Source organism: Lepisma saccharinum, chromosome 10 (assembly GCF_977018435.1).
Source record: "Lepisma saccharinum chromosome 10, izLepSacc3.1, whole genome shotgun sequence".
Taxonomy (NCBI): Eukaryota; Metazoa; Arthropoda; class Insecta; order Zygentoma; family Lepismatidae; genus Lepisma; species Lepisma saccharinum.
Window position 1 is genome coordinate 20,087,074 of NC_139238.1, and position 13,324 is coordinate 20,100,397.

The 13,324-nt window shown below is 36.8% G+C and overlaps 1 protein-coding gene across 4 annotated transcripts in view; it reads left to right on the top strand.

The window, feature by feature from the left end:
- mei-P26 (E3 ubiquitin-protein ligase meiotic P26) overlaps positions 1–13,324 on the top strand; it is a 94,580-nt gene that overhangs the window by 50,172 nt on the left and 31,084 nt on the right. For all 4 annotated transcript variants that reach the window (XM_083129621.1, XM_083129623.1, XM_083129624.1 and 1 more), the window contains 4 exons: positions 3,126–3,356; positions 4,269–4,369; positions 7,853–8,057; positions 11,418–11,934. In XM_083129621.1, coding sequence (XP_082985747.1) covers positions 3,126–3,356; positions 4,269–4,369; positions 7,853–8,057; positions 11,418–11,934 — 1,054 coding nt within the window. The remainder of the gene's footprint in view (positions 1–3,125; positions 3,357–4,268; positions 4,370–7,852; positions 8,058–11,417; positions 11,935–13,324) is intronic.

Genomic DNA, 13,324 nt, shown 5'->3' on the forward strand with positions numbered 1-13,324 from the left:
AAATTACCAACCTATCTTTAAAGTATATTTATTACAGTCTTCCAACTGTAACTTCAAAGTGAAGTACGTATATTAGCAGGATCGTATGATTGCATTTTTAGTATCTTCTTAAATGCCGATAAATCAGTAGATATGTGCATGTTTTTGTATTTATTTTGAGTAATGTTGATGCTAGTTTGATTTTGTGTACTGATTTATGTAGCTTTATTTTGGAACAATCTGGTATAGAGCGACCACAAGGAAAGAAACCTTGGACAAAAAGTCCCCGTGCAGCTTTCCCTTCTTCCCTTCAGCTCTGGCCATAAGGAAGCATGCTCCACTCTCCCCCTCCCTGCGTGAGTACGGTGCACAGGAGTCGCAGGTCTGGGCAGGTTTTTTTGCTTGTGGTTCCACTATACAATGTGTAAGCCATTTGCCTCCAATTTTGCACCACTGAGAGTTCCTCTGAACTTGTATTTAAATATTAGTTCGTATTTTCAATAAATTAAAATTACAAAACTATGTTACTTACGTGAAATGAGTATCTATTTTGTACAACGACGTTTCGGAAACAACTGTTTCCTTCTTCAGGTTCTTCTCTCGGCTATGCGAAATATACCGTAGCCTCGTCAAATCGTGTCATTCGTCAGGGAAAAGGAAATGGTACAAATTTTAAAAACACTTCTAAAATCGTTCCTTCCCCCATGTTCTCTAAAACTATCAATATAAAACATGATAAGATAACATGTGACAAGAACATTAAAATGTATTCTTTCCTAGTTAGATTAGGTGAGTTATTTGTTGAAAGTAGACCTACCTACATATTAATTTCTATTTGAAATATTGTAAATTAATTATAACTTCAGTGATAAATCTTTTTCCTCAAATGTATGAAAAATGGGGTGCGTCGTATATGCCAGCAAATATGGTAATTGCATTCTTCATTGTGCATGGGGAAAATATCCTTAAAGTCCTTCACTCGAAATTAAAAGGGAACTCTTGAGAAAGATTAAAAGTGTAAAGAAAGTTGTAAAGGGACCTCCACAGGAAAGACACAAAACATTAAAGAGAGATAGATGGATGTACTGAGAAAGAGACCTGGGATACATTTCCCTACACCTACATGTTGGCATGTTTTCATCTCTTGTATGTAGGTTTGCTACTGTGCTGCCAAACTTCAAAATCCCAGAGGGACTTAACCGATATTTTAGGTGAATATACTGTGCTATAAATCTAATGTTAACTGACGATAGAAATCATTTAGAAGTTGCAACACTTCCATACCTGCTTTTCTTTTCAATAAATGCATAAAAAATTGCAACAATATGGATCAGGTGAAGCATCACAGTGTCCTCAATAAACATGGAACCTGCAGGATCGGTGTCATTCATCTAGTCTATTCAACACATATATGTAATTTTCTTACATAGTTGGATTTCAGAATTTAACTTTGAATGATGTTGATTTTTGTTCCATTTTAAATCAAAAATAGATTTTGAACAGTTAACGTCCAATTATAATGACACATACTATAGGGTAAATAGATACTGATACTGCATGCGAGTTTAAATTAATCAAAATGTATGACCAAATAGTTTTGTGGTGATTGAATCACAAATTGCACCCTCTATGTATACACCCTTGTGCAAATTATTTGAAACAAAGCATGTTTTCTACATTACTCGTAATCGTGTACTCAAAACAAACACGAAAAGTTATTTAGATCATTTATTTTGTTGGCTGATGCAATCATTACGTCAGGTTACTGTATTGCATCAGATTTGAGAATCCTGTCTGATCGCTGTAGTGATCATTGACTGATGCAATCATGACATAAGCAACTGCAGTATTGCATCAGATTTTAGAAACATCACCAGATGTGATTCGACTGCAGGTCGAGATGGATGTGACACCTAGGAAACGCATGAAGATCGTAACTTTGCACGAACATGCAGCTAAAACGTATAGAGAGATCGCGTCAGTGGTTGGTGTGAGTTTGGCAACTGTCAGTCGTGTCATCAAGTTGCAGGAGGAAACCGGATCGGTTTCTCCTAAACGTAAAGGAAAGTGTGGACGTAAGAAGAAAACAACTCCTAGAGATGATGCTTACTTGCTTCGACAAAGCAAAAAGGATCCTGCAAAACGAGTGAAGCATTGAAAACGGATTTGCAGGAGAAAGGAATCAAAATTAGTTCCTCTACAGTTCGCAGGCGCCTTATTCCGGTCGGACGAAAAGCCAGAAGACCTGTCAAGAAACAGCTTTTAATGACAACAATGAAACAAAATCGGTATAAAATGGCAAAAAAGTATAAGGAATGGACGAAAGACCAGTGTCAAAAAGTCCTATTCACCGACGAAAGCCTTTTCTTTGTACAGGGTCAGCGAAGTCAGCATGTTCGAAGGTCACAAGGAGAGAAGCTTCGTGATTGCTACATCGATCAGTCTGTCAAGCACCCACAAGATAAGATATTTTGGGGATGTTTCAGTTATTATGGTGTCGGAAGCCTGCATCCAGTAGATGGAACGATGCGCTCGCAACAATATATTGAGGTTCTACGAAAGCTGAAAACAAGGTATCCTGACGGTACTGGGATATTGCAGCAGGACCTCGCCCCCTGTTACACATCGAAAGTGGTGAAGAAATTCATGACAGAGGAGCAAATACAGGTACTTGATTGGCCAGGGAATTCTACAGATGTAAATCCCATTGAGAATTTGTGGGCTATATGCAAAAGTCGCCTCCGTGCTGTGGACTGCACGACTATAGAGAAGCTCATTTAGGAACTCATTCAAGTGTGGTACAGGGGTCCAAAAATCAACAGTGACTGTTCGAAACTAGTAGACTCCATGCCAAACCGTGTTCAAATGCTGTTTAAAAATAGAGGAGGTCATATCCATTACTAATGTACGTGTAGGTGAGTTTTGTACATGTATATGTGAGTTTTGTACAATAAACTACTAAATTTGTGCTTTATTTCAATTAATTTGCACAAGGGTGTAGGAGACAAGAGATAGATTTAACTACTACTTTCTGGACGTGCCTTGTGCATAAAGTTCTGCTTAAACATGTGAAATTTGTCTTTGAATACATTTTTTTGTTTTCCGACTTCTTGTGTGATGGAATTTTGGTTTTGGTGTTATCGTAGGTGCCAATCTGCAATGACTGCATGGCTGCAGATCACAAATCCCCTGACCATCAATACGAGCGAATTGGTGATGCAGAAGCTCGCCAAAGAGAGGAATTGCACAGTTTGATGAGTGAGAGCAAATCAAAAGTTGCCTTCTGCGAAGAAGCCTCGACACATTTGGAAAACGCATTAAGTGAACTTCAGCTTCAACATGACAATGCAAAAGATCTGATTCACGAAACGTTTCAGGTGAGCATTCTTCAATTTTAAATATTAAAACAATACGCAATTGAGTAATTTGTGTGCAATCATTACTGACAGCGGATCAGTGTAAGTAGAATGTATGTTAAAAATTTAAACCTGTAATGCCTTTTTTCTAGATTTTCTTAACCATTAAATTATGATGTAAAGTTTCGGGAGAATACATGCTCGCTTCATCATTTATTCTTAGTGTGATTGATCAAAATGTGCTTGTAAGAACTATAATCTACAAGAGAAATGATTGAGCAAAGATTCCCGATTGGTTCAGAATGTTAATGTTTTCTTTGTTAGAATAGGTTTTATAGGACTACCAGCCCTGTAACTAAGTCTCAGTTTTATCAGCACTTGAAAAGGGCATATTTGTCTTTGTTGAGCTCAACGTGACTGACCTCCCTTTGGATAAGGAGCCTCTCACCAACCAATGTAGTTAGGAATCTAAAATTCTTGGAAATTTCTTTCAACACCCAAATGCTGCCACAGGCAAAATTTAAACGATGCATGTTGGTGGGAGCAATTGACCACTTGCCATCCTCTGTGGCAGGGTGTTTTAGTACAGTGTGGTATGATGCCAGAGGGCCCCGTTCCAATCCCGGCCTGGCATGGTTGTTCTTTGTGAGTGTCCCGTCATCAATTTCACCACTCATCCTCATCTTAGCAATTAGCGAAAAGTGGCAGAAAAGCATAGTAAAATGAACAAAATCAATCAATCAATTAGATCACTTGACCACTTACGACCATTGGAATGTTCCATACATAATATTTTATAGTTAACACGTAATTTAGGCTAAAACTTTTTTTTATCTTTAAGAATATATTATTTTGTTCTTAGTTTACAAGCATTGTAATGGTTCAGTATTTAAGACAAGTATATTATACTGAACTTTTTTGTTTGTCTTTCAGAGTTATAAGGCTGTGTTAGAGAAGTGCAGGGATAAGGTGCTAGATGACCTGGAAAAATTGCATTCAGAACGTGAATTAAAAATAATGGATACTTTCCATAGGTAAGTGTGTGAGAAAAGGGAGAGCAGAGTGATAAATACAAAATTCATACTCTTCTAGGATGTAATCCTTATCCACCAATTTTGAAATAAAGAATCAACAAAAAAGAGAAAACATTGTTGAAAAGTAACATCCTATTCATATGTTACGGTTTAAATAACGCTACATAATTTTTCTTGGGGGAAAGAAATGCGTTGGTTGATGATAGTAATTTATTACTTACGAGAAATTTCATTTTTCCGCATTGCACAATTGGATAGTTAATCCCAAAGCTTCATTGCCTTCATTCATAAAGGGTATGGCATTTGGAGAGGAGATTGTAGTGTTTCACTTCTTTGTTAGTTCTAACCTAACTAGTTATTCATAATTGGGACTAACCTAACTAGTTAACTGCAGTCACTAAGGGTTCCATGTGCATGCTAGGTCTCCTCTATCGTTTTACTGAAATAAACAACATGTCTGCTCTCGGCACTTTTTATAAATCTTTTCGTTTCACCTAAACTTGAATACTGTTCTCCGATCTGGTCTATGGCATGCCCCTCAAAATTAGATAGACTAAATTCTGTTCTAAATTTCTTCCTGGCCATTGTTTGCCACCGAATTCCATCCACAAAACATTTACAAAAGTCCATCCTTCTGAAAATGTTAAATATGCTTACCCCTCATGATAGACACATACTTGCAAACCATATTTTTCTCCATAAAATGACCAATGGGAACATAAGAAGTGATCGCCTTCTTCAAGAAATTCACTTTCGAGTACCGTCCCGCACCACAAGGAGTACTCAGCTTTTCACATATCAGAAACCCAGATTAAGCCTAATACAACGTTCTCACTTCCACAGACTACCCGGCCAATACAACACACTACCAAACCAAGTTGATATTTTTGATAACCAGTCACATTCCACTTTATCTCATATGTATGTATGCACAAACGTGAAGTATGAAGGGAAAAATTATGTATTTTAGTTTATGTTATTGTTATTTATTGTTACTTCCATTGTTATTACATTCCAATGTAAAATGGCCAAAGCTGTATTTGGAATTCTGTGGTAAATAAATAAATAAATAATAACTAATAGCTGACCAACTAAACAAACATAAACGGTACTTCCTCTCCACCCTCAACAATCCAGGCATTTATGATGCTGAATGTGAGTGCAAGGCTCATTACATCGGCAGATCCATCAGTGAGAGAATTCAGCAGCACCTATCAAGTGCAAAAACTGCCCAACCCATCACCGTACTTGCCAAGCATATCAAATTCCACAACCATAAAATTGAGAAAGTACATGTCAAATACAAAGTGCACACTCTCATAGACACAAAAATCAAAGAAACACACGCCATCATTACTTACGTGAAATTTAAAAAGTTTCGCAGTTCCGCATTGCACAATTTAATGGTTAAATCCTATTAAATCTAAATTTCACGTAAGTAATTTTAAACCACGTTTACCGCAACCATCATGCACTTCAACCATGAACTGAACATAGATAGTGGTCAGGCGCACCACGCCTGGCTTCCGTTACTGCAGCAATTAACACCGGTGAACAACAGACAACATATACGCAGACATAAAGGCGACAGCAGCACACCTAGTGGTGATTTAGGAAAAAAACAACAGAAACGCGCCAAGCAACAACACAACGAATTCCAACGAGAATGGTGGCAGTGGCTACCGAAATTAATATAAAATAATGTGCAACAGCTTCGTGGAGGACGTGATTACCTTAACTAACTAGTTAGGTTAGTTCTAACTAACGAAGAAGCTACGCACTACCATCTAACCTAACTAGCTAGGTTAGTTCTAACCTGATTAGTAAAGGCACATATTTTTGGTAAATAAAAAAGCAAAATTTCAGTACAAAAACGGAGTCAATTTCGGGTTCAAAAGCGGTAAATAAAATGAAATATCGGTGTTATAGTGGTGAAAAATTTGATGAAAAGTGGTATATTAAAAGACATTTTGGTTTTAAAATTGTGAATATAATCTTAAATTTGATTTAAAAACTACACTTATTCCACAGAATTAACATTTCACTTCTAATAGCACATTTATGTAGTTATAAGAGTATTAAGTCTATTTCTGTGTAAAGGAGTCAATTTTTGCTTCTCCAATATTAACAGCAGAATTAATCCATTTTCCGGGAATTGCATAACTCACAGGATACTTCAGACTTCAGAAAGTGTCACATCGGTATATAAATGGTAAATTTTGTATTTAAGAGTTAATTTCGCTTTTTGCAACTCATTTCGCATTATTTCGTGACAAAACATTACCACAAAATGCATCTCACACCTTTTCAAAAACATGAAAAATTAACACTACAATGTGTTTTTTCAAATTTCGTTTTTTCGTCAAAAACGAAATATGCATGCTCCTACTGATTAGTTCTAAATAACAAAGAAACAACACGCTACCATCTCCACTCCAGATGCCATACCCTTTGTGAATGAAGGCAGTGAGCCTTCGAAATTAATTGGAAATTACTAGGGCTCGGATAGTTATGCACCAAAAAATGCAAAATATGTACTAAAAAAGTGTAAATATGCACTTTAAAACCCCGTTGTAATTTATAAATTCTGTATATTACAAACTATGAAAGATTACATGCCAGGCAATGAACATGCATTATTCTGAATGCTCATTCGCTATTAATATGGTTCTGCATTAAATAAAACATTAAATAAAGATCATGATTGCATTTGCTAACAACATGATGTCTCAAATTTTCGAACTTGAAACTCTCCTGTTTTCAGCTAGAATAGTCTTATATTCTGAAAACACACGTTCCACTTCTCAAGATACAAGTGGACTGTATTTTAGGGCAACAAAGTCACACACATCAAGTTCCAGATCATCCACACGTCCATTTGTATGCAGAATTTTGCAACTTTCACCATTGTTGCATACCCACTGTTCTTTTTCAATACTGCATCCAATTTCTGTACATACACAGGATCTTCAACCTGGGCGAGGGCCTTTTTATAATTTTGATGCTTGTTTGAAGTTGTTGAAAGAAGAAAGACAGAAAAGATAAAGAGAAGCGAAGCGAGAAGAAAAATAAATACAGCATATGCTTGGTGTTTGTTGTGGGTACAAAAATATGCACCTGCATATGAAATTTGCATTTTTATTTAAAAATCCTTAAATATGCATTTGCATATGCAATGTACAAAATGCATAATTATCTGAGCCCTAGAAATAACTATCCAATTGTGCAACGCCAAAGAACGAAATTTCTCGTAAGTAACATATAAACTGCGTTTACTGCATCCATCATGAATAATTATATTGTTTTGTCATTCCAGTATGTCATACCTTCATATGCTTATAAATGAACAAAAAGACAAGACTGAAATATCATCTGTAGTTTTTGATAAATAACTTGTTCTGAAAAAGGTTAAAGAACCAGTATGGAATGTGCTGTGGAATTATTTGGATGCAAACAATAAAACCACTTCTTATTATTTTCCAGTGTGGAGAAAACTATGGAGAAGATAGAAGATGCATGCAAGTTTACTTCACGACTGTTAGAACATGGGAATACAGTCGAAATTCTCTCTCTCAAGAGATTTGTGGGTGCTCAATTGCTATATTTGATAAATAACACACCAAAGCCGGATGTGAATGTTAGCTTGGAATTTGAAACGGACATTGAAAAATTTGAAGATGCAGTCAAGGTAAGATCCCTTTCTTTATGGATTTTCCTTTGAAATTAAATTGTTCTCAGAATTATTTGCTTATCATGGTTTCATGTGATTGTGACTTTTAAAAAAAGATTTATGTGAAGCACATTAAAACGTTGGAAATTATGTTTGAGCAGTGGTGACGTCAGTAACACATTAACATTTAGAGTAATGTCCCCCAAACATGAATGTCACTTTATCTTGGAGGAAATTGGGAAATTTTACCATTTGACTACAGAATAAATAATGTATTTACCTCTTTATGGTGTATGATTTTAGTTTAGTTCTTCGTCTGAGGAAGATCCTGATACAGGGTTGAAACGTTACATGTTAAGTGTTTTTATCTTAATAAATCTGCCTTGGTCAGCAAATTAGTCTCTTTATGGAGTGTTATCTTAATAGTCTGAAATCTCCTCTGTTCACTTGTTACATATACCTAGGGCTCGGAAATTTATGAAAAGTAATATTTTTTTTCTAAGCCTTGAAAACAATGCTAAACCTGATATTGACCTTTTCCCTTCAGTTACAACCAAAAAACGTTTTTTTTCATTTTTCAGCCTTTTTGGCTTTTAGGTCATTTTTCAGTATTTTTTTGCAGTTTTTTTGTTGCATTTTTCTTCATTTTTGATGTGTATTATCCTTCTCCCCTGTTGTCTCATGAATTTTGAATGCATTTCCTAGCGTAACTTACACATTTAAATTTTCTGATATAGTCATTTTTAGCACGTTTTTCATTAATCGAAAATATGGTCAATGGAAAAGCATAACAACTTAAATGTTTGGTAATAGATTAAATAATTAATTGTAGTAAATTTGTTTTTCCTCCAGCAAATTTAAACTGTGCATGAAGCGTACTTTAAGGTTCCCTTGTTGGCCACTATTATCTCTCTAATCTGTGGTTTTGAAGTAAAATTAGTCACAATATAATAAAAATTAATCTAATGTACACTAAACTCAACTGTATTTGTAGATGCTGGCCGACTACTGTATCGTGGAAGGCACACTGTGAAAAAGGTGAATGACTTGTACAGAGAAACCTAGCGGTGTATTTTACGTAATCGTCAAGTTAAAATAAATAAAACTAAGTTAGCACTTAATTGCTTTTTTCCCCTTTGCTTCAGCAGTTTAAACCACCAAACAGGTTTTATCTAATCATTTAAGTACTCTCTTGTAGGCTTTTTAAGGTCATTAATTTTTAGGTCATTCAGGTCATCTATAGGTAGGGACGTTTGTTTTAACGATAACACCGAAAAGTTGAGGAAAGTAAAATAAGGTTTTTGGGTAGGTTAAGGAGGCAAGTTTTCGGTTTTTCGGAATCGTGAAATAACGTGAATTATGCCATTTTTCAGTATAACACCGAATTTTGCACTTGAACACGAAAAACACCTCAAAATGTGCAATATAAACTGGGGATAACACTTCTTTTATTAAAAAAAGAACTAGGCCTACCTGAAGCGCTAATCTGTTATTTGTAGTCTAGCTGGTGATAGTTCAATTCAGAAGTGATTGTCGCGCTTCATTTATTGCAGTTTCGCTTAGATATGACTGACAGTGATTAACCTGGTCCTGAAATAGAATTCACTCAGGGGGATCTTCCCAGAAGGGAAATTTCGTAGGAACGGGAAAATTTTCAGGGAGAGGCACCTGTTTTGTTTCGGAGGGGGGGGGGGGGGGGACAATGGCGTGTGTGTACACAAAACTGTATTTTGAGGTCGGAGAGAGATTTTCTTTGACATTGTTAGGGAAATGTGATGTGTTTGATTGTGTTCCAAGATTTGGGTGTTATCATTTAATAAAAAATTCATATTTAGTGGTTGATGAGTTGAAATAGTTTTCCAAATGGAAGCAATTTGTCCATTTCCCACGAAAGTAAAGAAGTCATAAATGTATTATTTCTGTCATTAAAACTAAAATTTGTCTCAATTTTCCAGAACTAAAACAATGTGAAAACCTTAAGCATAAAAGGAACAGTAAAAATGCATGTAAAAATATCACAAATTTTATATTAATAACACCAAATTTTGCCATAAACCACGATAAATAACACCGAATTGCAGTAAAAAATAACATCGAAATTCAGGGAAAACTTCACGTCCCTATCTATAGGTCATATTTTGAGGTCATCAATTTCCGAGCCCTACATATAACTAACTGTATATCCAAGAAAGTGGCATTATTGTAGACTCCAGGATAATGTGTGCTGGTATCAGTGACTTCGAACCAATCCACTCTGATACTGGTACAGTCATGGACACTTCTGGCTTGTAACGATTCTATTGTAAGGTAATTATATTGTTTCAACCTAGAAGTGTCCATGACTGAACAACTGCTATCATCCGATACCAATACAACAGTATCAGCTCACCCCTAATAATTTATTTTATTCTCGATAACTGAACACACTACTAGGGCAGAGACGATACCAATGCTGATGTATCGGTAGTAGTACTAGTGGTATTGCCTGCTGATACTTTCCCAGCATTTTGGTCTTTTGCGGGCTCTGCACAAAATGCCACAGGACACTTTCATGTGAAAAAAAAAGTAAAGTTCCCAGTGCATGTAGCACTGTGCCATGAAGGCACATTTAGGGGTTGTGGGAATAGGACCTCTCACATTCTCAATCTCAGGTATTTTGGAGGTGATGTGATCAGCACCACCCTCTGGCCACCTTTATCCCCCAGGGCTGCCCCAAGGAATCCATTGATTTGAGGCTGGGTGAGCCCTGGACCTACTTTATGCGGGGACAAGCTGGAAAAATTCCAACCTTAAAGCACCCATCCTGGGAATCGAACCTAGGTCTCCCGTGTAGCAGTCAGACAGACAGACACCCTTCCAACTAGACCACCTTGGCTCTTGGACACTTTCACGTGGTCTACAAAAATGCCATGTCTGTATATTATGCAAAATTCAAAGTTTCCATTTATTTTTTCCACCAATATTGTAGAAAAACTGTCTTTTGTGATTACATAACACTTATTATAATATTTTGAGTCAAAAATCTATAAAGTTGTGCCTTATCATTCATTTTTCTGCAACAATGTATGGAGAGACACTTATCAGGATTTGAATCCAAGAACATATGATCAACAGGCTGGCATGCGTTGCCTGGACATCAGCTTCTTGGACCGGAGGTGATTCAGAATAGTACATGATGATTATAATTGGCCACCCATTAATATTATTCATTATTTTGAACCACTTTTGTGAAAAGTTACGACTTTCAAGTGTCATTATCAGTATCTCCGTGAATCAGTAAGAGTATTCGCATTGGTATCAGTTCAAAGTTGTATTGCCCATTCCCAAATATTACCATTGTTTATTGTGTTTTTTATATTGTTCCTTTTTGTTTTCCAGGTCTCATTTGGATCATTCAAAGCAGATGCAACTTCAACTCCCAAGGAGACCAGTCCTCCTCCTACGCTCTCTGATCATGCACCCCCGCCAACACCGAGTCCTGCATCCCTACCAACCTCCATGCAGTCCTCCTTTGAAGGTGAGGCTTTCGTCTTACCGCCAGGAGTTCTCACACCAGATGGACCTCCTCCCCCCACCCCAGTATCTTCTCTATCCCCAAACGCTGTCCTTCAGCTGACCAGCATCCAGGAGTATAATCTCCAGCAACTGGCGACCCTAGCTGAGAAGGAGGAACGTGAACGGGCTGCACAAGCTCAAGTTCCAGTGGCAGGTCCCGTTGCAGTTAACTCTTCCACGCCAGTTCCTCCTACCCCATCCTCTTCGAACCCCAGCCCCACTTCGACTTTCAGCTTGGTGGAGCTTTTTTCTGGAGATCCTGCTTCGACAAGCCACATCAATGCAATCAACAATTTGCAGGCCTTGGCCAAATTGGGTAGTGTCTCGCTAAACAATCAGGGTGAGTTTCTTGATATTTCTCAGTTTAGCAGCACTCGTAGTAAACAATTGAGCCATGTATTTGACCCTCAAACACTATCATGCCTCGAATGGTACATAAATTATGTTCTGATGTTGAAAGATAGTGCTTAAAATTTTGTACAAAATTAGTATATGTGTGAACGTTTGCAACAAACATGAAAAAAGTTGTTCTCAACTGTGGGTATGTGGCCAGGGTACTTTCTGCGAAGTACAAAAAAATCTTAGCTCGAGAACTAATTGTCGTAGAGAGATTAAATCAGTTTTATTTTCTTAAAGAAAGGGCTTTTAGTGGAGGTTAAATTCATATGTTGTACCTCCCAATAATGAGTATTTAAGGAAGAAGAAAATTTAATTTTTCAAAAAAAATTTGGCCCTCACAATAGACCAAAGTGAATGAAAAATGTAGTATTTTAATTGGGGGACATTTCTACAAATATGCAAAGTTTCATTGAGAACAGGTTGATACTTCTTGTGCGAAAAAAAAGTAACCATATATAAGAGCAGCAGTGTTGCTAACTTACGGGAAAAAATTCTGGAATTTCAATAGTAACATTGAATATATTTGTTAAAAATTAAAAAGCACAATAAAAAACACTTTAGGAGTTCTTCCAAGCTTTCGATTCCATCTTGGAATCATCATCAGGCCAGGTCGAAGGGCGACGGAAGGGACGCAGTTGAAGTTCAGCTGGCTCTACTCTCTCTTTTTTTTTTCTTTTTCTTTTTTTTAAATTAAATATTTATTGAATAACAAAAAAATTGCGGTATGTCGATTTGATGAAAAGTAAAGTTCCTGATAAATATTATATGTACATTTTTGTAAGTAGTGGTGTACATAAATCTTTAGAGTGGTCTCCCAGATGGTGTAGTGGTAATGCCGTCGCCTTGTAATCAATAGATCCCAGGTTCGATACTCAGTGGAGGCACATAATGGTTCAGGTCCGACTTTAAGATGTAGGTCCAGTCCCGATTAGCCTATGTGCATAAAGTGCACTTGAAACAAAAACTAGATCTTTCTCAATACTATCATTCAAAGCCATATGTTACCAATCTAATCTCAACAGTAAAACAAATAACCCTCATTGGCTGATACAGCAGTCGCACAAAAGACTGACATAGAAGGAAAGAGGACAAGAAGAAATTTCTGAATCCCCTTCCATCTTGAACGTAGATAAAACAAAGCTCTTTTCCAAGAACTCCGGAACTACCTGACCGGCATTAGTGTGCAGGTGGTTTAAAAACATCCACCTATCTTACCACTACAAGCTTCAAGCAAGAATTGGCAATGAATGGTTTATTTCCCACAGTGTTAGCTAAGCAGTTAAATGCCTTCATGGTCACTTTTGGGTTCAGCTTTCACTTACCCATGCCTT